Genomic DNA, 27,912 nt, shown 5'->3' with positions numbered 1-27,912 from the left:
CTTACAAAGGTATTTTTCCAAATCTGTAATTTCTATTCAAACATCTACCTGCAATTCGGATCACTGCCTTGTGATGTTGACACTGCTTGGCTCCACAGCAATGTGCTGTCCTTGCCTTGGGGTATTTTGGGTCTTGTGTGGTTTGGGGTTGTTTTTTTTTTTTGCTAGCTTGAAGAACAGAGGTGAAAGAGATTGTATTTGTGGGTGGAAATAAATTGGCTTAAAAATAAAGTGATGGGTGGCATCTGACTTAACGATTTTGCATGTCTAACAGAAAATCCTTCTGTCTGTCACAGATGGAAGCCAAAAGAAAACAGGCCCTTTGCTTCTATTAGCAATTATTTCTTCAGGAAGCTAATGGAGAAGATTTCCTACAAACATCTGCCTCTGAAAGACAAATATACTTGCAGAGCTGTAACAACACAGATATCCCAAGCACAGCACCACGGGTGCAAAAGAATACCCAGTTATAAAACTGAATTTTCAAACATCTTACTACTGTTACTCAAGCACTAAACCTGACGTTTCAGGAGATGGGAGGTGTGTTTTGGTGCGGTGTCCTCCACCTCTCATTGCTTCACATAGAGAATCACAGCTGTAGATTCCTACAGCACAGCGTTCCTCTGCCCACCCCACTGACCTCCAGACACAGCACTGACCTCACTTTCTCTTTCATGTGCAGGAAACTTCAGCTCCACTTTCTCAAAGACTTTGTGACAGTTTTCTCAAGAAGTTGTTTAGACGGAAATAGGGGTTAAAGTTATCATAAGCTCATTCCAAAATGTTTTCCTCGTACGATGTACTTCATGTATTAATAACCACAGATGAGAAGTGAGTAATTCTCAAGGATTTCCTGCTTATTTTTCAAACTGGCATTAATCCCTGGTTAACAGATACCATCTGAAATCAATAGAACATCTTACATGTACAGAACCCACAGAAACCTATGTGCCAAGCAGACAGTAATTAGTAAGCACCTTCCAGCAAAGCTGATCTTATTTTAATCCATAGCGTGAGGTGTACAGTTAGTTTAAGTTAACGACTGCTTTACTGTGTGGTTTATCAAATCCATAGAGATGATTAAAACCCAGTTTAAAGGGACCTGATGTCCTAGATGCAAAAAGAATAACAAAGTTCCTGCAGCTCTGTTTTACCTGACAGACACATCTGCCTGCTTCCCATGCATGCGTTTGGGAAACGACATGCTTCTTTCAGGACAGAAACATTAAAAAAAATAAAGCAAATATATGCATAAAAGGAAAAACCCGTACAGATGTAGACCGTGGGTTAAGAGCTATTTATGCAGTATCAGAAGACTAAACCAGACTCTGGCCTGGCCATAAACTAAGCCCACGCCCTAAATGAGGTGCCAAGCCACAAAAAGCATTTGCGTCAACTGGGAATACAAGGAAAAGAAGGACTTCTAATTATAGGGCCTGGAAGCGGAAGCCCAGAGTGATTAGGAGTTGAGGCGCTGCTGTATGTTTATCTGGGAGCTTCCTCTTGCTAGCTCTCAGCCCGGGTTTGATAGATGAGGGTTGGCCTAAAGGGTGGGATTGGAGCTGCTGATGGTACACAGAGTCCTCCACAATCCGAAGGAAACTGAATACTAAGGCTTCTGTGGCCTTGTAGGAACATAACTCTTTTCAGCTAGGCGTCAGCTGGTTAGCCCAAAAGGCAAAATTAGAGAGCAGCAAATCTCAGTTGGGTACTTGCTATAAAATCTTTGAAACCTTAGCAGCCTGAGCATCTCCACCACATCCTATTTATAACACCTATCGAACTGCATTGTTTTTTATTATATGCATACAAATGAGATGTGCACAATTTCACCTTGGGTTTAGGTCTCATGAATAAATACACTTAAAGTAATGTCACCTTTCAGAACAGCAGTTTCTCTCCGCCTTCCAAAGCAATGCCATTTTGTAATCGACTGCTGAAGAGCTCAACGCATTCGAGCTGTGCTGGACTTGTTCTGAGAACACTAAGAGCACACATTTTGGGAAAGCAGCCATACAATTGCATAAAGAACACAGGTATTTACAGATACACAACTCTGACATTTTCCTGCACGCAAAGACCTGCACAGCCCCTGCACAAATATTCCATTTTACAAATAGTGTTTAAAATATAAGAGCAACTTCCCAGATACATGGGTATTTCTTTTAATAAGAGGACAGACACCATGAAATATTGAAATATTGTGCTCTGTAGGTTTCCAAAGCCAGCATCAGAGCATGCAGAGGAACCACACCGGTTACAGCGTTCCCAACTGCCTGCACACTCACTCTGCATCCTTCCCCTCACACTGCTGGGTGCACTGCTAGTCCTTTCCACAAGCCTCAAACCAACCACGGAAGATGTGACCAAGCCTATACAGTCTGTGTTTTTATGAAACATGCAGCCTACCAATGAACAGCAGCTTTATTTCTACTCACTTAACTCCTCTATGAGGCTGATACTAATCAAAATATACCCAACTATTAATGCTGCTGAGCCCGTGTATGCTTCCAAGTGTAACACAAATGGCATCACTACAAAACTTGGTCTCTGAGAGCTGAATTAAATAAGGAAACCCTGACCTTATTGTAATTCACTGAGAAAAACCAAGCACATAAAGACACCTAAAAAAATTGAAGATAATTATTAAGAATCAGCAAAAGAAACAGAAAACGAGTTATCTTGTAACTGAATAATTACCAGTGAGTGCACTCTGGCGACTGCTCTGCACTTTATCAGGACAGTTATATATTTAATCCAAATATCTGGATGTTGGGGTGGATGTATAGAATCCACCAGACCTTTGTTATGCCTAGCAGACAGCTCAGCAGTATGCTTTATGGCTTAATACTACTCAGCAGTTCCAAACACTAACTGACTACAGCTGATGGTCCAATAAAGAGTAAACCTCGATCAGGATGGGTTTCTCCCTCCCTAAGCTAAAGAACGCACACTGAGGGCAGCAGAGTAAATGAGGGCAAAAGATCAAAGAGAACAGACTCCTTTTCTTCCAGCCCTGCTTGTAACTCCTCCACAAGGGACACAAATCCACAGCCACCACCGTTACAGTGGTGTTTGAGGCTTTGCTCCAGTCGCACAGACTGCAGTAAATTTTTTACTGCTGAAATATATTATTGTGTTTTTCTCTTCTAATTGGAATTACAATAAAGTGAATGTTACAGAGGGAGGACAAAATCCTGGCCTCCTTGAGGTCTGCGGAGCTTTTGCCGCTACATTCAAGATGGGAAATAATTCGACCCTTTTTATATATTCACATGTCTTTAATGCTAAAGGGCATTAACAACTCATTAACAATGCCTGCTGTGCTAAATGAGTGTTCTGATAATCATTTTAATGTATTCTAGAATTAATTACAAACCTATGAAGTACTAAAACAGAGTAGATTCACCATTAGTGATACCTGAGCAGACCAACCTCTACAAGTGCCCACACGTCTCTTCAATAGATTCAATAGATATTAAAACTCACCTGTTTTACTTGTGACTAACAAATTCTAATAAAATGCAAGACTTCTGTAAAAAGGTGTGGAAAAAGAAATCTATATAAAAGTTAGTTAACATGGGCTCCATTTAAACATTCTAGGAAATACTACTGCTGCAGTCCTTCCTTCTGGCTTGGGGGGTAACTTTCTTTAGAGATAATAGGTCCGGTGCTTGGATTAATAAAGACAGCTTTCAAAAAGGTTAAGTAGTGATTAATTTAAAACACTGATAACCGTATCCTTCCAAAATAAAAAAATGGGAGAATTAACACCCTGTACAACACCAGCCCTGGTCATTACATCCCTTTCACCCACATAAAACAAAGACCCAATTACTGACTTCCATATACATATACACTTCTCCCCAGGTTTAAGATCCTTTTCCATGTACTTCCAGGGTAAAAATTTCAGGGAACAAAGAGAGATTTCATTTCAGACTCCTAAAAACAATACTTACCTAAATCACAGCTATCTGAAATGGCTGTGATTATTTAACAGAGAATTTGTGGGTTTAAAGGAATATGTCTGCAGAATGAAAATGGGTTTCCTGTAGGGGACCTTTAGGTAAAATGGGGAAAACAAACAAACGAGCAAGGGTGGGATGTATATCACTAAAAATTTTAAAGTACAGAAGAATAAACATGGAAATAATTTCAGAAAGAGGCCATTCTCACTGACATCAACCTGCCTAATCACTATGAGACTATCTGTTTAAACCACACCTTGTGTTAAAACTAACTGCATTTTTTTGTTAGGTCCTCTTTTCTACATTTTGCAGCAAAAAATACCCCCTGTCAATGGCTTTCAAGCTACTGATCACAGGCTCTCACTTTCTCCCAAGCACGTGCAATCCTGTGACAGCCTTTGCAACTGTAATTCACTGAGTACGATGCCATTCTGTTATTTTTAATACACATCTCAAAAGTCAAAATAGAGCAAAAGCAAGGAATTATTCTGTCACTAAATAACTACTTGTTAGCTTATTTTACTCCAGATGACACATTCAGGAGGGCAATGTTCCAAAGCAAGATCTATCTTGCAAACTTGTTAAGATAGCTGTACTTGTTACAAAAGTCCCAGCATGACTGATTGCAGGAAACCAGTGTTTCAATACATCAATTTGCCATTATAAAAGACACCTCCAACCCTGAAGTAATCTACATGCTTAAAAAAAGTCTGATCACACAGTTTAGTAAGTAGAAAACACAAACAAACCTGTTAAACTGTATGGCACTATCAACGCTTTCCAACAATCAAATCAGGTATTTTTCTGCCCACTTGCTCCAAGCAATGGGAAAGACTTCTGCAGGGACATTCCAATTTAAACCTCTTTAACTATTAACTCAAGGCCACCATCACATTTCAATATAGAACATTTAAATAATCAGAGGAATTTCAGGTCTGTTAAGGGTGCAGTCAGGCATCCCAAGGGGTATACAGCTTCATCTGTTTCACTGCTGATCCAACATTAATTTTCTCATTATTAATGGACGGAAAAACTCTTTTGTAGCCGAGGAAGCGTAATTATTTAAAATGTAGATGCGTTGCACTTCACAGCTCTCAGTCACTAATCTGGTAGGAGTAACACTTTTGGAAAGCAGATAATTTACTTACCACATTTTATAGAAGAAAAGCTGATATTTATGAAGAACAGCACTTTTGGTCTTTTATTACCTTTTATAAACGTTCTCTCTGACATTTAAATAACCATAACTAACAAATGTAAGCACAAAAGGACCTGGGTCTGACATATCACTCCATGGTTTCAGCAATGGAGTCAGAATCCCCTGTAACATCCTTTGCTGACACAGACTTGCTGCGTGACCTTGAGTGGATGGCAGCTTCTCATCCTTTTAGCTTACTTAATAGTAGCTCTCAATCCTTAACATTAGAAGCCTGAAGTTCTTACAATTCATTTTAAATGTACCTTTCTTTTTAACCACTCCTACTGCAATAAACTGGGTTGAAACTGCAGCAATAGCTTTGATTTCTGTGCTTTGTTTCCTATACTGTTTGCAAACTTTTTTTCTAACCTCTTCTCCTTGCATTGCTGGAATTAGGCCACTATTCATTCAATTAACTACCCACAACTTGAAAAGTCTCCCACTTCTTTTTCACTGAGAACATTTCTTCCTCTCTTCACCTGTTTCTTTGAAATCTTTCTTAACATTAATAATCTCACCCTTAACTCAGCAGCAATCGAGTCTTACATACAAAATCTTTCCTGCTGTATCTACAAACTTTCTTGGTCAAAACAACGTGTTCCAAACTTGTAAGGTAGCTGTATGAATTTACACATCTGTACACAGTATGTATTAATTGTATATAATGCTATTGATATATGTTACTTAACATATAGCAGAATGTACCTCCCCCATCCCATAAATTTAAAAGCTGTGCTACTACCAAACTGAAAGTGTACTTAAAAGTTATAATTATTGTATTTCTATTTCTTTTTAAGAGTTTGTACCAAAAAACATTGCTTTTAATTACACCCCCCCAGATGGTGAAGAAGAACATTACAGAACCCTGCAGCTGACAAACTTCTGCGGACACACTTAGGATGTGAACAGAAAAGCTTGTACTCAAACAGGCCGTCCCAGAAGACCACCACCACGCTTCTGTAACAAAGCGCCCCTCCCAGAGGCTGTAAGTCCAGCTCCTTGCTTCAACAAAATTGGCAACTGAAACACAAGCTCTCAAAAAATAAAATATAAAATCCAGTACAGGATAATTCTCATCTTTCCCAGCTACCCACAGCCACCTACTGGATTTTATGCAGATACAGTTCTTGGCAGTGAAGCCTTCCCTCCTCAGAGTAACTGAGAAACAAGACAATGCTTGCAGTAACAGACACAAACGATTTACATTTCAAGTAGGTGCATGAACTTCTGCTCTTTACTTGACTCTCAGAGCAATCCTCAGAGTGTCTGACTGATGGGGGACAGCAAAACCAAACAGCAGAAAGCAAGCAAAATCCTGACGTGCTGCAATCCATGACTGGCCTGCAGCACTACAGTCACTGTGTCTTTCCACAGGAATCCATGCCCAGGGCTGTGCCATCCAACCAAGAGAGGCCCAGACACCAGGCAGCCGGTGGGAGCAGGGCCTGCTGCTGCTGCTCAGGCACAAGCACTGCTGATGAACATGGGTGGAAAAGGGAATTCAGACCTACATACCATTACCCGTTTTGACTCTCCCAGGAGCTCAGTCTACCTTCCAGAATCATTCATGAGATCAGTGCTCTTGACCTCATGCTTCCACAGAAGAAGACGGCCAGAAGATGCTCTTCAGAATCAAACCTGACACACCGATATCCAACAAATTACAGAACATATTTAAAATGCAGGGCTGAGCACTCTTGGCTTTTATCTATAAATTGCTAAAATGATTTTTTCCATATCCCCCTCCCTCACACACATCCTTAAGACTTTGTGTCTGAGAAGCATTACAGCAATCAGTACGGAGCTCCCAAAGTGCTCTTTTACGTGGAGGTTAAAAACAACTTATAAGTGTGGTAGTCCTGCAAAGGTCTGATTCACATTATCTTCAGCTAAGGAGAGCCTGGTTCTGCTTCTTGGGATAAGCCAGAAATTGTTCTCCACTTATGTAAGACTATCCCAATTCAATGGCACAGAAGAATACAGAAAATCAAAGGCAATATGGGCACGTGATTAGTTGCCACAGCGGATAACTGGCATCCCTCTAACGCTTGTAAGGAACGGTGCCAGCTTTAGGAACAAAAATTAATTGTCTCAAATTTCTGTAAGAGCTGAGAGGCATGTATCTCAGCAACCTGGCAGAAACACAGCACACTGCCTGGAAAAATGCTACCAGAGTTCAGCTGGAGGCGGGGGATTTTACTTCAGACATGGAGGTTATTCACCCTGACACCCACTTACAGCACGAATGCAGCAGCCAGAAAGCGAGGCGATTTCTCAGCTTTGTAAAGCACATTCTCTTCTTGCTTTACCACCGCTGACTCCACCACAATCCTGACTGAGAAGTTACGCTGCCAGAACGTACAGATTAACTGCAACAGCCTACAAATGGCATTTCTACCTATTTTCGCTTGAAACTCTCCTCCTCACCACAGCACAGTGTAACACATAAGTGGGCTGCAATCTCCCTTCAGGCTTACAAAGTCACTGTGACAAAAAATAAAAATGAAAGAATAAAAGCACATCAGCAACTGCCAGCACTGCCTGGGAAGGAGACAGCACAGCATGCACTGCCTGCACTCTCCTGCAGCACCCTCCACTGCTGCTGGTGCTGTGCCCCCACAGTGTGTGCGACAGGGATGATATAAAACATACCTTCCTCTGTAAGCAGGAGAGGATCGGGCCATTCCTCCCCTCTTACAGGGAGGAGAGAACGAAACTTATTGACCCGTGCACTAGATAAATGAACAGACTATCCATTAACCAGTGAATTGCACAGAATGAAATTATGTTAGAGACAATAAAATGAATATGATTTTAAAGTGTTCATTAAAACTGTCACCAACAATCTGAAATTTAACCTATAAACCGCAGCTATCATTCATATAACACACAAAAAGCTTGCCAAAAACCATCATTAACCTGTACAACGATCAATAACTCTGACATACAGTACATTTCGTTTTAAACTGAAATACCTATAACTGATTATAAAATATCTCCCTAGACATGACAAGAAAGCAGCTAAGCCTGGCACACATTCATTAGCTGAAAATCTCAGCACTGGAAAATGTGCTTCATCCAGGTGTCAGTGAAAGAACCTCTGCAACTAGAAAGTATGTTATGGGCAGTCAAAAACCAGACTGAAGTCGTATCCTACCAAACCCCAATTTTAGGACTCCAAACCCTACCAATAAACAGAACCTGCCTATTTGTTTGCCTATCTGTTACAGCGATGAATGTAAATACTGAGAAGTTCCTTTGTCAAATAATCTTAAAAACTATCCCACATTTGTGGATGGAAGATACTACAGTAGGAAACGTTTTGTGAAAGGAAAAGTGAAAATAACTAACAAAGGTACAGAGATAATAAGCAGGGTGTTTGGATATCAGGCTTCCTGATAACAGCTGGTACGGTGTTACAGCTAGAAGAGCAGCTGGATTAGACCCAAAGGCTGAGCCCACTGCTTCCCAGCACACTTAACAGCCCAGCATCATTTCAGGTCTTTACATCAGGATGAAGGTGAAAAGAATTGCTGTAACTTCAAACACTACCAAACCTGTATTAAAACCCTTTATATCTATGCAGCTCCCCAAATTCCAATAATTTACTATTCATCATCTTCAAAACATTAGTAAGACTACACACTAAACTCTAAAACATTCCATATTTAAATACGAAGTTAAAATAGAAAAGGAGGCTTTCAGCATCGCCATATATAATGCTTTATAAAGCTTCATGTGTCTATAAAATGTTCTGTTTTCCAACAAGGTGGAGGGGAAACTTACCCTAAAATGTGCCTAACAGAAACGTTAATATAATATAAAACCCGATCTGTATGGAAGTGATTTCTTAAAGACTGATCTTATTTTCTTCCTTATGGATTCTATTTTAATTGCATTGTCTATGGTTTTACAGAACTTGCACAAGTGTGGACAATGATGTATTTAGCAACTAATATTCAGCGTGAGCACAAATAAAGTGTTTAATTTTCTTTTAAATGTGGCGAAGTAATGACAGTTTACCAAAATAAAACCACAGCCCCATAGTCTCTAAAATTACTCTTAAAAGCAAGTATAACCACTTTGATAGGACGGACAGACGTGTGTAATTTACACACAAGTTGGTTTTAATTATCACAGTTCATAAAGGCCTTTATACCTCTGATCTGTCAAAAGGAACAGAGGAATTTTGTTAGTTTTTAACGTGGTGAAAATCGATATAAAGATCCTCCCTCTCAGCCTCCTAAAACTGAGATCCTTTCAGCATCTCCATTTTGCTGAAAGAACCCCACAGCAGATTCCCAATTCCACAGTGCTCATCGGTTGTGTGATTTACAGACATTTTACACTGGAGAAGTCTCACCAATGGTGACTCCGTTTCAAGTTGGAGGGGACTCCTCACACCACCCAGATCGCCGTGTCCGAATCGCGGCGCTGAGCCGCAGCGCTCCCTGCCAACATCATAAATGCTGCCATTAAAATATTTGTTTTAATTCTGACCTCAGAGTCACAGCTAATAAACAAGAAAGGCAATGAGAAATTGAAAAACAAACTAAATGCAGCTGTTGGACTGGACGTTTCACAACTGCGTTTAACTGCATCCTTTAATTTCACATCTATGAATAGAAGCCATACACCACAGCCTGCGTGCCAGCCAGCCGACCAAGCAGCATTTGCTTTGGAGTTCACTTCGCTCCGTTATTCCGTCACGTAAATTTCACTGTATTTTTAACTTCTCCTTCAAGATGTGGTCTGTAAACAATGACTGTTTGCTGGTGGCTTCTCATTAGAACACGTTCAAGCAATGGACAGTGTTTGTGTAATCTTTCCATAATCTTTCTCACACACCAGGGGCACAGAATTTTTCTGTCTATGTACAATGTGTTTGCATGTGTGTCAGTGCTGAGCCCATTGAAGTGCATCCAGTGACGGGATGATTAATGCCACAGAAATGATACATTACAAAACCCCACAAAAGAACTAAATACGGGGAGTGCAGCACAAAGCTCCTGCTATGCCCAAAACTCACTCATGTACCTTTAAAAACAAAAGCACGGGTGGTTGGAGGCTTTTTTCCCATTATGCCTTTATAAAAATCCATGGAAATAATTTGCCAGGATTAAAATTATAGTCGGTAGAGAATCAGGAACCTGAACATATTGGAAAGTCACCTGGTTAGAAATGGTAGAAAGAGGCCACGCTCTTTTAAAATCATAGATAAAAATGAAGAATCAGATGAAAAAAAAATGGAATAGTATGAAAACTACAACTTCCAATTCATTTCAGAATATATTCCTCAAGTGTAGAGGAAGAGTATAATGATACTCTAGAAAAAAATAACATATACTTTGATGTGCTTTTCAAACATGAAACAAATGCTCCCCTTCTGGGTTTTCAGGTTCTTACATGAAAAGATAAAAAAAGAACAACCAGCATCTCACTGCTCTCCAAAAAGAAATTTTTACTTTCCTTTGGGGGTGGGGAGTAAATTCTCATTGAAAAACAATAAACAACAACAACCACCATTTCTTTTAATCATGGAAATCTAAAATCCAAACAATACATACCCTATGAGGTTTGTATTTGGGATGGCTTACACAAAACAAGAGGCTGAAGTCCTCACGCCTCCCAGATCACGTTTCAGTCTTAATTCTCAATCTGGGATACTTGCACCCACAACTTCACTTGAGTCCTGAGACCTTACATGAAAGTAACACAACAAATGCTTTGGACCAATATTAAAGGGAATAGCAAAAAAACCCCAAAACGCTTAAATGAAGCGGAATACAGAAATTTCCATAGCAGCTCATGCCAGAGGCCTGTGCAGACTAGTGTATTTATTGACTTTAACAACAGTGACTAACAACCATCTCAATGTCTACGATGGAAGAAAGTGAATTAGTTTTAATGGACTATGGCTGACATCAGAATTGGTGAGGTTTTTTCCTCCTTTCTAAGTTACAACATCAAATAATACAATATAATGAAAAATGAGGATGTTTGTACAGTTCTTTCAGTCTCCAGTCTAGACACACTCTATTTTAGATTTAATCCAGTTTATCATTGAGCAACTGATTCTAATTGGTAGCATTTAATCCTTTCCCTTCCCTCTTCTCATTTCCTCTCCCCATTTCAGACACTGCATACGCTTACAATTCCTGGCAGACCTTCACCATCACATTAAAAGCTTGGAGGCTTTCCTCAAACTAAGTAATCCCCTATAGTGTATTCCCTTCCTTTTGTGAACTTCCAAAATGTAGTCCAAGGCATTTTCATACAGAGCCTACATAATAAATTCCTCTTGATCTCCATCATGTAACAGATAGGATTCTTCTGCAATTCTGCACTGATTGTGACATTCTATTTGTGTGGTTTGTTGGTTTTTATACATATAAGTGTGTGAATGTGTATGTATGCATAAATATATGGATTAGGGGACCAGTGACAAATTCTTGACATAAAAACATCCTAATAACCAAAAAAATCTTGTAAGAATGCTTATCCTGAATATATTTTAAATATAGTAGAAATTCAGTCATGATGAAGACAAAGCTTCATGTCAATACTGCTGTTTAATATAAAACTCTTAGAGTATGTGCAATTAATACTGTTTGTACATAACTCATGTCTTTAATATCTTACAGTTTTGGCATGCAAAATGGGATTAAGACTGTGGTCCAGTAAACCACACAAACAGAGCACATAATATATTCAACAAAAAGAACCAATCATGCAGATGACTTATTTGTAACCCAGGGTGTTGCTAGATAAACTGAGTTATTTTTGTGCACCCAAGGTGTATTGACTGTGATCCTATAAAAGACAGCCTTGTTCCTGGACCCACACTGAAGCTATCCATGTTTTTTCCTCGAATAAGTGTAATTAGGAAAAATATGTACACAAATGAACTCTGAAAAAATCATTTAAATTACCCGAATTAGTAAACTGTACTACCTATCTGTGGACACCGTGCATAATAAACCAACCTTGAATTCATCTGAAAGTGAATAATCAAGCCCAAATACACCATCCCGATACTAACGCTGAGTAAAAGCACCCATACAGAAGCTTGAAGCGATTTTCATTTAATATGTGAATTTAAGTAAGCATTCTTACAGTCTTTGTGAGTATAAGCTTCTTGTTCCCACTACATCAACATATGTGCCAGAGCTACAGGAATAGAGTCCCCAGAGCATGAATATTACTTCACTTCCTTGTATTACTTAACTCTCCTCTTGAAAGGCTTTAATAAAAGTCCTCCTAAAAGTTAGAAGGCTTCTTCCTTTGTCCAAAAATATAAGGGTGGACCCGACGCTTACCGCAGCCTGCAGCAGCTGCCTTTCACTGACACCCACAGTGCCCTCTATGCACACTCAGCAATGGTATTTCAGAAGCTTGTTCGCTATTTTACAACTGGATTTTCAGAGCAGCCATAGGCCTAATTAAAGAAAAAAAAATGCTAACTGTATGCCAAGTTTACTGTGTTTGCATGCCTCTAAAACAGAAAAAAAAAAAAAAGCAGTGGCTGAGCAAAAGGTGGATCTAAATAATTACAGAAACTTCTCCAGAGCAAAATGAAGTAGTGCACAGAGACACCTCTGCTTGCTCCTTCATTTTTTAGACTTGTAATGCAGCTGATGCCATGGGCCACACTTACAGCAAGTTCTGGTTGCCACTCAACCCAGCTCGGACATCCGCACCATTTATTTGCATTGCAGAGGAATAAAAAAGAATTCTTTTTGGTTTCTACAAGAAAAACTGTGGAAAATTTGCCATTTACTGACATTAGTGAGCCTTTTTTCCCTTCTCTTGGATATCCCCCTCTACAACAACAAAAAAATACATTACTCCTTATCAGGAACTATTCTAAAAACTAAATCCATAAATTTTGTCCTGCTAATTCCTTATAGTTCGTTACCACACCCCTTGCAAGCACCTTGTTTGGTATGAAAGCACATAGCACAAACCCCCAGCATTATCTGACTGGGAATCAATACCTTCTGAACGCAGCTTGTCCTGGCCATGGAACACAGAAATCACACACATCTGTAGTTTACGTCCACTAAACATCAGTGGCTTCCAGCATCAGTGGTGGATTTTTGTTTGTTTGTTGCTGCTTTGTGGGGTTTTTTTTGGTTTGTTTTCTTTTTTTTTTTAAGATAATATTTAAGTTTTTACAGACCTGAAGATCCCACGAGCCCTTCAGATGAGACATGATGAAATCAGGGTATTTGATCAGACACAGATAATAAAGCAGTCCACTAAAATAGATCACTGCCTGCCTTTTTGGCAGCAGCTTGCACTCACCATGTCCTATTGCAGCATCACAGACAGCACTTGGACTTATGAGTAAAGGTGTTTTTTCAGTCCAAGCAGCCAACAGAAGATGACAGTATCAAAAGCCACTTCTTGTTTTGTTCTGCTTTGTAATGAAAGCAGCTGACTGGCAATACACCATGACATAATGGATTAAGATGATGTTACAATACTGGCTTCAAATGAAATTCTGCCTTGAAGCTAAATAAAGAACCCAGGATACATTGTGAAGTGCTGTTTTCATACTGGAAGCAGCTGAGGTAATAGTTTTCAACTGTTTTGATATTGCTCTGTACCCAAGATACGCAGTGTGATTCAGTACCTTGCTGTAAATCACTCCCCAAACAAATACCTCGTAATGCAGTACTTGCAAACTGTCAAAAATAAGGGACTGGAAAAAGCATCTTCCCCTGAAATACCTTACAGCACCATCAGACCTCAGGTAACAGTCTGCTACATCACACACAAAGGATCTTTATTTTAGCACCTGAGTAAAGCAAAGGCACCAGATTATAATACTAGCAATCCAATAGTATGCAAATATTCAGTTAAAAAATTAATTTACTTTGGCATGAACACTGTCTGCCATACACTTATATAATCATAAAATTATCTTAAGAAAACATTAAATTAAAATCTATACAATCTTCTGATTTAAGCAGCTCTTTTGCTTAATCAGCATTACTTGACTTATTGTATTTATTCCCTTCCTGCCACAGTACAAAGCAAAAATAACACTGTTCTGGAATTGACGTGGTTGATTCTCACTTATATCCCACGGAGTTCCACAACAAAATCTCTTAAGTAACAGAAGAAAACACAACCAGATGAGAATACAGTTTTACATGTCAAAAACTCACAGTGAAAATGCTACAAACTGCACACAACTACTAAAGAGTTCTGACATAACAGATGGGATGTCAGAATAAGACCAACTGGTCACTGCAAGTAAAAATGTAAATGACAGACACTTAGCTTTATTCTTTGAAACGGGACTTCATCCCCAAGATCCCTGTGGCATTTTGTTTAGAAATGGCTGATTTTGGCCAGAGGAAGCTGTTGATTCACCAGCCATTTCTTTCACTACTACTGCAATCAACCGTTTTTTTGCTGACTTAAAATGGAATAATAAGCATGTCAGTTGTCACATGAAGATTTATTAACAGATGAAATCTCTGCTGCCCATGGTTATTCTTCATTTATTGAGAGGAATGGGAACTTTTGAGGAGTTTCGTAGAAGTATTTTCAGATCAGAGATGATTTCACTTAGAAGTAAGACACACAGCTGCAACCTTTTCAAGAACAAAACACGTAACACTGCTTTAAGTTCCTTTAGAAATTGGTGTCAGTGAAGTCACTCATTTTATTTTAATACTTATGCAGTAGTATAATTTAAGAAACATGCTGATCCTCTGGATACCTGTCAGAACATCTGGATGCTGTGCCAGCAGGAGAGCAAACAAAACACATTTCCTTAGAGCTTCTGCTACACGTGAATTGCTAGATGCATTTATACCATAACCTAACAGCTACATCAGTGTGAAACGTCTACAAAATTCATATTCACCAATGAACAGAACATCCAATGCTGAACAGAACTGGTCAGTTATAATAGCAGTAGGTGTATGTGTGCTTTGCTTCAAAAAAACAACAACAAAACTATTGCATTAAATTAGTAAAGTAACTTACCACTAGGGTTAAAAGCCATGCAGCAAATAGGCTTTTCATGTGCAGGGAAGTGGGCCACAATACCATCACTATCAGAGTCCTCACTGACAAGTACCTGCATAATATTAATGGAAACACAGTAAGATTAGTAAAAACACACTTAATTGAAAATAGCATGTTACTGAGACAGGATTTGTTTTAAAGGATACACACAGTGGAATGAAATTGAAATGAGACTGCGTGTGAAATAAAAACAATCTTCTGCAATTTTTTCAGATAAAGAGTGAAAAACATTTAAATAACCTGCTACCACCAAGAAGGGCTTACAATCCCTATTAACTCATCCTATTCAAATAAGCAAAACTGGAGAACTATTACTTCTTTGCTACAGTAAGTATAAATGGCTGCATAGAATCTGAGGTTGTGAGAGCAGGGATTGTTCAGCCTGGAGAAGAGAAGGCTCAGGGGAGACCTGATAGAGGCAGGAGGAAAACCACAGGTAGATAGCAATAGGACAAGGGGGAACAGTTAAACTAAAAGAGGGAAGACATAGATTAGATGTCAGGGGAAATGTCAGGTGAGGCGCTGACAAAAGCTGCCCAGAGAGGTTGTGGGCACTCAATCCCTGAGGGAGGAGTTCAAGACTGGGTTGGATGATGCCCAGGGCAGCATGGATTGATGCCTGATGTAGTGATTGGTAGCCCTGCCTATGGAAGGGTGTTGAAACTAAAAGCATCACTAGTGTCTAATTCTTTGTGAAGGAAAAGATATACTTAAGAGTAGTGGAAGAGAAACAAATGATGTGTGGATCAAAAACATGTAAAAGCCTAAGAAATATTTTATTCCTTGGTTACATTATGTTACAGACTAAGTTAAGAAAAAAGTGAAAAAGATCTATCAGAAAAGCACTCAAGAAAATGGTATCTGCAGTAAGCAAGAACCACCTTCTTAATATGGAAGCAATAGTACAAAATTCCCCATTTCAAGTTCAGAATAGTTTGTTTGCTGCTTCGAAAACAATCCAAAATGTTTCTAATACTTCCTATTCCTAACAGATATCAGAATAATTTGAAGATATTTTTATGCTTCAAAAAGAGAAATCATCTTTAAATGTTTAAAGAAGTCACGTAATATGAATGCAGAGCCTGAGCCTGACTTACTTTAAACGTTCCAATTACTTGGCACTGTCACATAAGCACAATTATGGTTTTGCTTTCCGTTGTCAGCATTCCGTGCTCATTCCAGAACCACTAACCAAAGGGTCTGGAGATCTTCCTAAGAGCTTTTCAAAGAAACTGTGTTCTTTTCTCAGGCTATATAAACTGCTATAACAACTTCTATGTATCATCTTTGCACAGTTTCCACTTTCAGGTAACAGAGACTTATCCTAAACATTTCACTAATTAAAAATACATGATAAAGTAGCATCATAAACCCACCATACAAACCAAACTGAAGGGTTTCTAAACTCAGTCCATCAAACAAAACTATTTAATCTAAGAAATGTAGAGATTTGTAGGTATCAGCATCATCTCAGTCACTGCTAAAGCCATTCATACAACAACCTGTATCCTTTTTCAGACTGGAAAGTGGATGAATTCAGCATGTACTTTGTTGTTCTGTTTAAATTAATGGTAACTGCACCACCCTCATCATCCTTGCTCACAATCACCTTCCTGAAATAACACCTTTTGTGTTTAAGCTACAAGTTCTTTGTCAAATCTGCCATTTTCACTATAGGAGCTGATTCTCAGATACAGCAAACTTCAGATACAGCAAACTGCACTACAATTCCATTATTTGTGATAGAAATAAAAGGAAGAAGGATGTACTGGCATAACATCCAGGTTAACTCAGCCAAGACAAAACAAAAGCAGCAACAAAACCACCTTCCTTACTGAAAAACATGGAAATCCTCGGACTGCAGAGAATTCAGCACTCCGGTTGTGATCCACATACCACTGCAGCCACAGAGTGCTGATACTCCATTGTGAGGCACACTCATAGAAATGCACTATGCAAAACAGGATGAAGTTAAAGAAATGTTCTTCGTATTTTTGAAGGTAATATGGAAAGAAATCCTTGTTCCTGGAGTAGGAACGTACTTCCATTAAATCACAAACTTGTGTTTAAATCCTCAGACTGTACTGCAACATTTGTCTTGCCCTTTCCCTACACTTCTGCACTGGAGAGTTACAGAAAACATACATCACTTTTTACAATTTCAACACTACAAGGAATGGAAGAAAAAAAACCCTGCAGCAGGAACTGCATCAGTGGACTTCAACACATCATCAGCCACAGCCTCTCTGGATGGGGCCCTTCCAGCTCAGAGCCTGCCCAGCTCAAAAATCACAGCGCAGGTTTTTCCCTTCATATATAACTTAAAGAGAACAGCAATATGCTTACGTAATACAAAGTGCTTTATACTAGAATTTATTATTTTTGGTATTAAAGATCATTATATGGATATAAATTCATCAATGCAGTACGTGCCCCTGATCACTGCAGGGGAGTTGGACCAGATGACCTTTAAAGGTCCAATTCCAATGATTCAATGAAATAGTGCAGATTTCATGGAGGTAAAGATGAAGACTGGAGCTGTATAGTACTGGAGGAGATATTCAAAGCCTCTTCCACACAGCTTCACAGATTTCAAAAAACACTCTTCATGGGAGCTAAGAGCTTGGGAAGGTGCTGGAGAGCATCGGTGGATAGTGAGAAGCACACAAACCAGTGCTGATACTTCCCAGCTTGCCCCTTTTGACCAGTTAATGGCTCCTGACCACTGGAAAAAGTGGAGCTGGACATTTTTCTGGGAAATAAAACCAGTTGTACAAATTGCCTAATAACATGTGCACGTTCTCTCGCAGAGCTCGATGGAAGCAGCTCATGCAGCTTCCCAAAGCATAGAGACAAATCCCACAGGAATCCCAAGGCTGCAATTTTTTTTTCAGTCCAAGCAGGCTCTGTTCTCCAAGGTAGAGGCCTCTTAACCACTGAGCTATTAACAGCAGAAGGCCCTACAAAGTCTCTCATTGAAGAAAAGTTCATAAATCTTTGCATTACTCTTATAATTGCTTCATCGTTGAGGTTCTTAAGGATGCTCAAGTAACTTCCTTGCAGAGTTCCCCATCATTACACATAGAAACCCCATTTAAACAAACAAAAACAAAACCAACAAGAAACAACTGCCAAGTCTCTCCTCCCAAGATGAAAATCACCACTCTGCCCATTGCTGATGCCCAAACATTGTCTCAGTGAGAGAGCTTACAAGGGGAGCCCAGCCTTGACTGAACCCACCGAGCTCCCATGCCAGCTCTGTTACAGTCCAGCAGAGCACTGCAGTTGGTAGGAGATGAATAAAGTCCTCTTTATCTCACTCTGTAAAAGAAACAGACGTACACCTAGGGGATCATTACATCTGCTATCACAAAGCAGTGTTTGCATTCAGGGCAGGAGATAGCTTAATCCAAAGCTTTTTTCTCCTATGAAATATTTTTCTTCATTCGTTGCATTTTCCATGCTGCTGAACAGAAGCCACTAGTAATTATGACTTCAATTATTTTAATCCTTAGAGGCAAATTACACCACTTATCCCAGCGGAGACATGTTTTTAAATAAAACATGAAAGTAACCCAAATAAAAATGGACACAAATTTAATCACGCAGGTCCTACTCTTAATAAAATTAAGAAAGCATGATCTAAGCATCATAAAAACAAATAACTTTGGCAATATTTATAAATATGAGTATTATATAATAAAGAGATCTGTGCACATACACTTAAGATCTCCGGTGATTTACACAGCTGAAGATGGGGTAGTGTCCAGCCCAGTTCCTACGGCAAATGCACAAACCCCAGCCCCCTCCAGCTGACCTCCCCAGACAGCCTCCTCCAACTTATAGCCAAGGTCAAACATCAGTGGAAAAGGGCTAAAAGTGATAAATCTGTGGCATTAACTACTGCACTCCTTTTAATAGAATCCAGCATAAACTCAAAACAGCCTCATGCTCAGCCTGAACCATTTATCTGAGACAAAAATGTCTTCTTGACAAAAAACAGATCTCCTTTAATAAAGTAAGGCAGACAGTATTATGCTCTGAGGGAATCCTGTTGTACTTTTTATATTTATATATAAAAAGAATTCTTCTGTAATACACGTAGATATAAAAAGTGAACAAAATTGATGCCAAATATATGAGCATTAGAACATCAAATTAGCTTTTGTGAAAGCTGTTCTGCTAAATAAAAGCCCTGGTGTTAATGATCAGTCAAATTATGTCTGTAGTTAAACCTTTATTATTGAATACTCTTTTAGCTTTAGAATGAATTTTCACCATGATTCTTGTTCCCGATAAGCATCTTTGTTTGGTTCAATTGTTATCAGCTTCTTAGCAAATGAAAAGGAACTTTCAAACCTGCAGCAGCGTGCAGTTTTCTGGAAATTCCTCTTTAATGCAATAAAAAGTTAATAGGGAACAGAAAAAAAGGACCAATCACAGTTTAAAACTTTAAAAAAAAAAAAAAAAGAAAATAATGTGTTGATCTTTGAAAGTTACTTTTTTTTAAATACTTATTCAAATACCTTCATGCATTTTGGACAACCTGTGGAAGCAATAGGATGATGCGCCATCGATCACGTCCTCTACCAGAAGCATTGAGAACCAAGTTCTGTATTTTTTAAGCGGCCAAATATTTCTCTGTCAACCAAAGTTGGGATGTTTAACAGATTTACATTCCGTCCCAAAACTGGAGACTTTGGAGAAAGGTCATTATTGCAGCCTACACGTGGGTGGCCTGCTTGATGAATTAATTAAGGATACAGAAACAAAGGTTGAAAGAAAATAATTTTTCGTTTAAACTCAAGCCGCTGAGGTCTTACACATTTAATTCCCATTATTGAAAAAGAGGACATCTGTACAGCTTTAGCTTTATCCATTTCAACTAATTAACGGATTCAAATAAATAGTCATTACATCTAACTGCAAAGTTTGCTAACACTTCATTAGAAGGAAGTTTAAACAAGCGCACAGCCCTGTTAACATATTTTGGTTTACCACAAAGTTACTTGGGCATCTCAGTAATTATTTTTACTCCCTTTACAAATATATCATGACAGCCAACTCCAATACTTCTACATTCCTACGCATTTATTTAACGCTCCATACTTCATATTTTCTTAAAGTGGCTTCAATTCTGAAAGTAGGAACTACCAAACAGCTGTGGGATACAAGATCTCACAGAACCTACATTTGTAGACAAGATTAAAAATACTTTCCCCACAGATCTTTAAGATCACACGAGGAGACATCTCTGGTCATTAATGGTGTATTTTTCAGAGGTAAGGCAGTACATGAACCCATGCCACAGCAGCACAGCGCATTCCATGAGATGCACTGAGTTCCATCTTTCATTTGTTGCACTGGGTATCTTTGATATGGCAGACTGCATAAAGAAATTAGTGAAACCTGTAGCTGTACTTAATCCTTCTGGCCTTGTGCTTCCAGACCATGTTCCTTAACCCTCCTCGCAGGTAAACCTGCACAGCAGCACAAAAATCTCCCCCCCACTGAAAAAGTGCTTCTTTCTCCTTCAAAAGGACACACTCACTTGCCTTATATTTGCTCCTTTTCTGTTACATTTTCTTTCTCTTTTAAGAATGGCTTTGTTTCCTATTCAGCTATATATTTTATCTCAAAGATATATTTTATTACTTGGCAATATTTTATTTCATTATAACAGGTAGATAGAAATCTTTATAGACCTAAAGGAGGTGAGGCATTCCCTGTACATTAGGAGACAGCTGATAAGAAAATAGCTCTCTGCTTCTGAAATTCCCCTTGCTTAGTTAGGCTGCCAAACTCTGAAAATGATGTATGTGCACACAAATACATTTACATAGTTGCTAGGCAAATCTCTGTTGCAAGGGACGAAAGGTTTGTACACTGAAAGTGCAGTCCAGGGAACACACAGACAGCATCATTACTTCTTGCTTCTCTATTTTAACAGAATGGAATGGAACACTGCACTTTGGGTGCCCACTGTCAGCACTTGTGCTATAAGAACAAGCCAGGACTACCCAAACAGTGGCGTGTCATTCCTTACAGGGCTGCACAGGATTGCTGCCAGGCACCCAGGGACAAATCAAGTTGTGTCACTGGCAAAGCCAGGCCCTGCCACCTTCAGAGCCGGCTGCGTGCACAGAACTTACATTTCTGCACGGCAATGGAAACCACCTGGCATGACAGACAGCAGCTCCGTGGGACTGAGAGTCTGCACTGTGCTCCTCACATTGGGAGGTTCTTTACGCGGACCAGGTTGGATGACAGATGTTATTCAGAGCATATCCAAAACATGTTTATTCTTAATAAACTTTTTCTTTCCTAGACCTACATTTTAATATGAAAAATACAGTAAAAAGTCTGCCGTACCATGAGAATCCAACAGCACAAAAGAACTTTTTTTCTTCCAGGAAACCCCCTGTAATATTCATTCTGATACTGAATCTTAGCATTGAAAATAAAGGATTGATTTAATACTGTTTTAAATTTTCAAATAACAAAAATATGAACGCAGGATATGCAAACAATTAGGGTATCTAAATTAGAGCCCCTTTCCCTGGAGATTCAAGCCCAAAATTATTTTACTAGAACTGATGGTTTATTTATGTTACAGCAGCATTATTTGGACAAGGCAAGCGTTATCATTTTTACAACTACTTTTCCACAGTGCCCTCTAGGCTTGATAGCTCCCTACTATTGTTAAGGTCAGAGGACAAGTTCATAAAACCTTTAAATCATACATAACAAGGCTTGAAACCTAAGATATATCATTTTTTTTTTCCCTAGGTATATGAAGAGGAATCAAAGCACAGACAACGACCATCAGAAATAATGACTGCATTAAAAAAGCTTCATGAGAAATTTATGAAGCAGAATTTTTCTTTTTCTTTTTTTTCTTTTCTTTTTTCTTTTTTCTTTTTTTTTCTTGGCAGTATAAGAAGAGTTAAAAGACCTTTTTTTTTTTTTTCCCCAGGAAGTCAAAACAAATCTCGAAGGTCAGACTTATTCTAAGATCTGACTCGGTGAGATGTTAGGTGAAATGAATTCTTTTTCCCATTCTCTCCCTCTTTCTTTTTTATAAATTCTATTGTATATTTGCAAGAAGGGCCTCTGATGTTATATGAACAGTCTCAATGTGATGCTGTGTTATTTGGCTACTTTCAAAATGAACTTTCAGAACAGCTACGTTTTACACAACGCATTGAGGTTGTTCATATTTGTTTGTTTTTAAGTAAAACATTCTGTTTTCTTCTGAGGTAAGAAAAGAATGTAACCCAGCTACTGACTTGTCACTAAAACCTTACTAAATTATCCGCAATAAGCAACACAAACACAGGGAAAAATGGAAGTAAAAAGAAATTGGTTTTTTCACTCTTAAATTTGGTAAATGTAAACATTCAGAAGAAAGTAACCTTGCAATAGACATGAAGACTGTGAGAGTCACTATGAACACTGACTGCGGGACAAGATACTTACAACTGGAATGACTGACAGAGACGAGCAGAAAAGAAACAGATATCCGTTGTTTATCAGAGAGACAATTAGTTCAAAACATCCATTCAAAGTCTAGGGGATAACTGGATGGATTTATCAGTAGATTATCTCAGCTGGGCACTGTAACGTTACTTGAGAAACACTACAAACACCTCACAAAACAGCATCACATTTGATTATATCTCACTGTATGTTAAATGTAATTTTTGTTAAATTATAAGCTTTTCTATATAAATATCCAGCTTCTTTTTTACACTGGAATTAAACAATTCACTGTATTTCTACACAATCACATTTTCCTGCCATATCACATTATAATAAATATAATCAGACTACATACACATTTCAACTGATCAGCATAAATCAATGTCAATTATGAACAAGTGTTAGAGAAACAAAATCTGACACTTCACACTCGATGTTGTCAAAGTGCCATATAAATATGTTCTAAGGACAATATATATTTTGGCGTCGTTTCAGCCCCAACCAGGACTTTGTCACAGCTGCGTGTGCACATAAAAGTTCCTGACCCAGCAAAAAAAAATCTTATTTCAGAAGTATAAGATACATTTTCCTATGACTTCTGTCAAAACAAATCCTCATTCTGTTGCTGCACAAACTGCATTACCTGTCCTTCTGCCACAGTCTCTGTATCAATGATAGTGATGACCCCAGGCACCAGAGGGCTCCGGCGAACATTGCTATGAGCTAAAATTTCTTCTTCAGTCGCTCCCGAAGGCAGCGTCCCCGTCAGCTGCGTTACGACTTTCCCCACCATTGTGAGCCCTGTCTTTATCGTCTGTAAAAAGAAACAGAACCAGCAAATAACGTTTAGGGCTCTTTTGTGGATCTACTTGGAGTTTTTCTTCCCTCAATGCAATTAGCATTATAACTAGACCGTACGCACACATGAGAAGCACACAAATGTTTTTGTTAGCGATACTTTAACTGCAAGATGCTGCGTGCAAGAGAAATCTCTTGAAAAGATTTCACATCCTACCTATTCAATGCTTTTATTTCTGATGTAAATGCTCCTGATACATACTCAAAAAAACCTATAAAATTTCAGTGTTATCTGACTGTGAACATTTTTCCTTTCTTTAGCTTTTCTCCCTTTGCTTCACTATTTGATCCTTCTACCTCCCATGCTCCGTACCCCACAGAGTAAGTACCTAATAGTGCTACGTACAGAAAGTGACTGTGCAGTAATGGGGAATATCCTCTGGTGCAAAACTCAAGGAATTCAGCTTCTGATGGACAGGACAGACATGATGTTTTCTGTTTATTAAAATTGAACATGAGACTGAAGGCATTAAAACTGAACATGAGACTCAGAGCCAACAAAATTAAAGACTCCCACCTCAAGGTGTTGGGAAGGACAACTCTCCTGAATGCACACCCATCCCAATCACAAATAAAGTCACTTTGTACAGTCTGTATGTTTTCCAGATGTGGAATTAAAAACATACTAATTGCACTGACTTTCATTATCTAAAAATGATGATTTTTTTTAAAGGGTTTGTTCTGGGTTTGTTTCTTTTTTGTGAGTTTTTTTTTTTTCCTGTATTTGAAGACAGTCAGCGCACACATAGGGGAAAATACAGAGATTTAAAAAATACACTAAGCACAACTTGAAACATTTTCTCCTTGCATCAAGGACTGCGCCTTATTTGCTGCAAAGTATTGCCCAGATTTATTATGCAATATAAATAAGAAATAGAAAAGAAGCTCAGAACAGAATGACACTGTAACAAGGCAACTCTTAACTAAAAAGACAAGCTAAGCTGCCTGCTAAATTGAAAAGGAAAAAACGCTCAGCTCACAGGCTGAAACCAAGAAGCAGCCACAAATCAATTGCAACTGCTTTGTTTAGTGCTAAAATCTCAAACTGCAGTGATTAGAAAACACATTAGTGTTCATCAATTAGCAGCCAAACGTTTGTTTTAATAATTCATAGGAAATGACTTACACAAAGTCTGTTAGTGTGTTGTCAGGAAAACCTCTGCAGGGCCAACAGAATTAGGCGCCACACTGTATTGATGGCAATATCCAGCCAGGAAGCCTGATTAACCTCTGAGATGCCTCAGCTGATGGACTCACCCCATTAATGCTAATGGAGGTGCTACCGCTTAAAATCGAGCCATGCCTTTATCATAGGAATGTCTTTGGGGTTTGAAGTCTTTAGTAACATCCTGCCATTTGTTTCTTATTTCTTCTTATACTCAGATGCAACAAATGACAATAAAACAGACACCAACACCGGTAAATTGACAAGACTGAAAAAAGTAACACGGAGTAGATAATGATATCTGACGAGCAGACCTAAAAGGACCCAATGCCATCACAAGAACACTTCTCAGCAGACGCTCTGTTTTTTTTTTCTTACCCAAACTGACAAGGCAGTTTCTGACCAACAGTTAAAACCATATAAAACACATTGGCAGTTTATACAGAAGGGAAGAGAAATCAGCATAGAAGTACCATGCAGAAAATACCTATACAAGTTCAAAGACAAAAAGTGTAATCAACCCACTATGGAAAATATTTGTAACTATGGGAACAGAGTGACAACGTGCCAAGTACACATTTCAAATCTCACTAACAAAAAATTACCATGCTTATCTAGCAAAATGAATTACTGTTGTGTTGGACCAGACTGTGGCTGCAGGACTACTGAGAAGTAATAGGTGTACAGAGATGTGGCTGAGGCCATTAGCTCAGAAATATCAGTGCAAAGCCATTACAGCACTTACTTCCCTGTGCTGTGTGTATATTTGCAAAAACTTCTCTGGTAATCTTTAACCTTTCCCATGCCATATCAGCTGTCCCCTCTATCCATTAGAGCTAATGACCTTGCTCTCACATAAGCTGTTAGTACTCATTAAGAAGTTATCAGGTAACAAGAGAAAACAGATGCAGCCTTTGCTAAATCACTTTTCCACTACAGGATTAAAAGATATGGAGAAAGAATCAACTAAAGAAGTTATTAGGTGAGAAGAATTTGGTTTATAATTTGATACTGGATATTCAACAGACCAAATAAATTTTAACTGAAATAGGTTGAAATTTGCACTGTCCCCATTCCTTTGTCATTAGTGGGAACTGCCAGTTCACACTCAGTTTAAAAGGTTCTTACAAATCAAATAAAATCCTTGATCCAATTCCTTTAGGAAGCAACATTGCACACTGTGCAAATGCACATTCCTTGCATGTCATTTGCAGTCTGCTTAAAAGAGCTGCTCACATTCATTCAAAAATGAAGAAAAATATTTCATCGAATGTACTCATAACCAATTTAATTAAAAAAAAAAAAAATCAGTACAACTTTAATTACTTGAGAAAACTGAATTGCATCATTCAGTGCCTGATCGGTTGTTATTGCATCTTTTCAGTGATAAACAGTATATTGCTCCCAATCCTCATAACGAATAAACCACATAAGATTTGTTTATTTATAATTAAAATATACATATAGAAAGCGGTGATACCAAAAAGCTGTGCCTTGGTGATTAATAACTAAAATCTTCATGTTTAGTCTAAACAAAATTAACATACATTCAATTATAGATTCATACTGAAACTAAATAAATGCCAAAATGCCTGTCTTCACGGAGATGTTTCCCTTTCCTGCTCTCATCACATACTCTAAAAAGCAGTGGGAAAGAGAAGAAAACTATTAACAAACTGATTTTAATCAGCATGGAAAGTTTTGAGAGCTAGGAATTCACGATCTTGGAAGAAGGTCTGCATGGGCACCTCTAGAGTAAGCTGGAACACGACTCACCCAGGGATTTGCCAAGACGACAAGTGAGGCGACCTAAAAATGTCTTTTTTCTATGTCTCCTGCCTTGCTGCATCCAAAAATGGATATCTAAAACAAGCAGTTTTACATTTGGTTCTCATCTAAAACCAAGCACCTGGATTTTCTCCCAACACTGGCATGGTTCAGTTGTAACAGGGTCTATTTGAAAAGATACTCTGCATCCATTCTACTCCGTTTGCTCAAACAGCAGCAAACAGGAGGTAAGGTCATCATCTCGGGCTCCAAGGACCTTAAAACCTAGTTATCCACGGTCTTTGAGGCTAAAGGCTTTGCCACATGTCCTCTTTTTTGACTTTTAGACTGCTGAAGAGAACTAAACAGAGCAGCACTTAAGTCTTAGATGTCTACTGGAACATTTTGATAGTCATTATATGGTTTAACAAAGCCTTGGACTGTTCTGCAGTCTAGCTTTGGCTTTGGCAGTACAGCAATGTGTTTATAAGTTCTTACCATGTCTGATCATAACTGTGGCTAATTACACTTACCAAGTTTTTTTTTTTTCTAGCTTATCTGAGCTATTAAAAAATGTTAATGATGTTGAGATTGAAGGTGTTTGGGGAGATTCTGTTTTTTGCTGTGAATGGTGAATGAATGGATGCAGCTAGTTTCACACAGCATCTTCAGAAGAAAAGCAAGTTCCCCTCAACAATGTAAAAACACATGATTTTTCTCCCACTTCAACCGCAGTAAGACTGTACCCAAAGCTATGCTGATGGAATATGTTCATGTTTATGTTTTGTTTCTACACGAGATGGCACGACCTATGTCTCTTCTCTCTTTGTGGGTATTTGTAACAGTTGTTTTCTTCAGTGACATTGAGCTTTCTGTTCTGTGCTGTCATTTTATGCCTATTATTAGATTTGTTTTGCTGTGTGTATCAGAAATGAAAAGGCTAGTGGTTACGAGGAGAGCTTGTAATCAGCACCAAGTTTGTTAGACAATGCCAAAACTCACTTGTGTGTGTGTGTGTAATAACTTGGCAATACCTCAAGGAAAGGAGTGGGGCAGAGTGGGGTGGGGGAAAACAGTCAAATGACAGTTCTGCATGGTCTTTGGCTTGTTTGGATTTTTCCAAGCAATGGTCATTCTTTGATGCTATGAGAACCCAGGCATTTCTCTTAAAACAGAGGGATATTATAAAGTCATCAGAACTAAAATTCCTCGGCAATGGAACCTATACATAAACAGTCATTAATAAACTCTAACCTTCAGAGCAAGCTACTAGGTAATTAATTAGCTTCAGTACAGCACTGTCATCGTTCAGAGATTAAAGCACATAATGCTGGTGTGACTGAGTCCAAAAAGCACTAAGCACTTCTGAAGTTTGTTTCATGATGCTGAAAGACAAATAATACACAGTGCTATTTCCAACGATGTAA

General features: G+C 38.6%; 1 protein-coding gene across 17 annotated transcripts in view; it reads right to left on the bottom strand.

Moving 5' to 3' along the window:
* The window catches only part of BCAS3 (BCAS3 microtubule associated cell migration factor), a 299,190-nt gene that overhangs the window by 216,125 nt on the left and 55,153 nt on the right, over nt 1–27,912 (bottom strand). For all 17 annotated transcript variants that reach the window (XR_014936381.1, XM_085521677.1, XM_015880751.3 and 14 more), the window contains exons 12-13: nt 23,339–23,509; nt 15,172–15,265 (exon numbers count right to left, since the gene is read on the bottom strand). Coding sequence is in view for 16 of the 17 variants with exons in the window: in XM_085521677.1 (XP_085377803.1) it covers nt 15,172–15,265; nt 23,339–23,509 (265 nt within the window). In the remaining variant the exon portion in view is untranslated. The remainder of the gene's footprint in view (nt 1–15,171; nt 15,266–23,338; nt 23,510–27,912) is intronic.

The sequence above is a fragment of the Coturnix japonica genome, chromosome 22 (assembly GCF_054131305.1).
Source record: "Coturnix japonica strain WE chromosome 22, WE-NBRP24, whole genome shotgun sequence".
Taxonomy (NCBI): Eukaryota; Metazoa; Chordata; class Aves; order Galliformes; family Phasianidae; genus Coturnix; species Coturnix japonica.
Note: the sequence above shows the minus strand (reverse complement) of the source record. Positions and strands in the feature narration are given on the sequence as shown.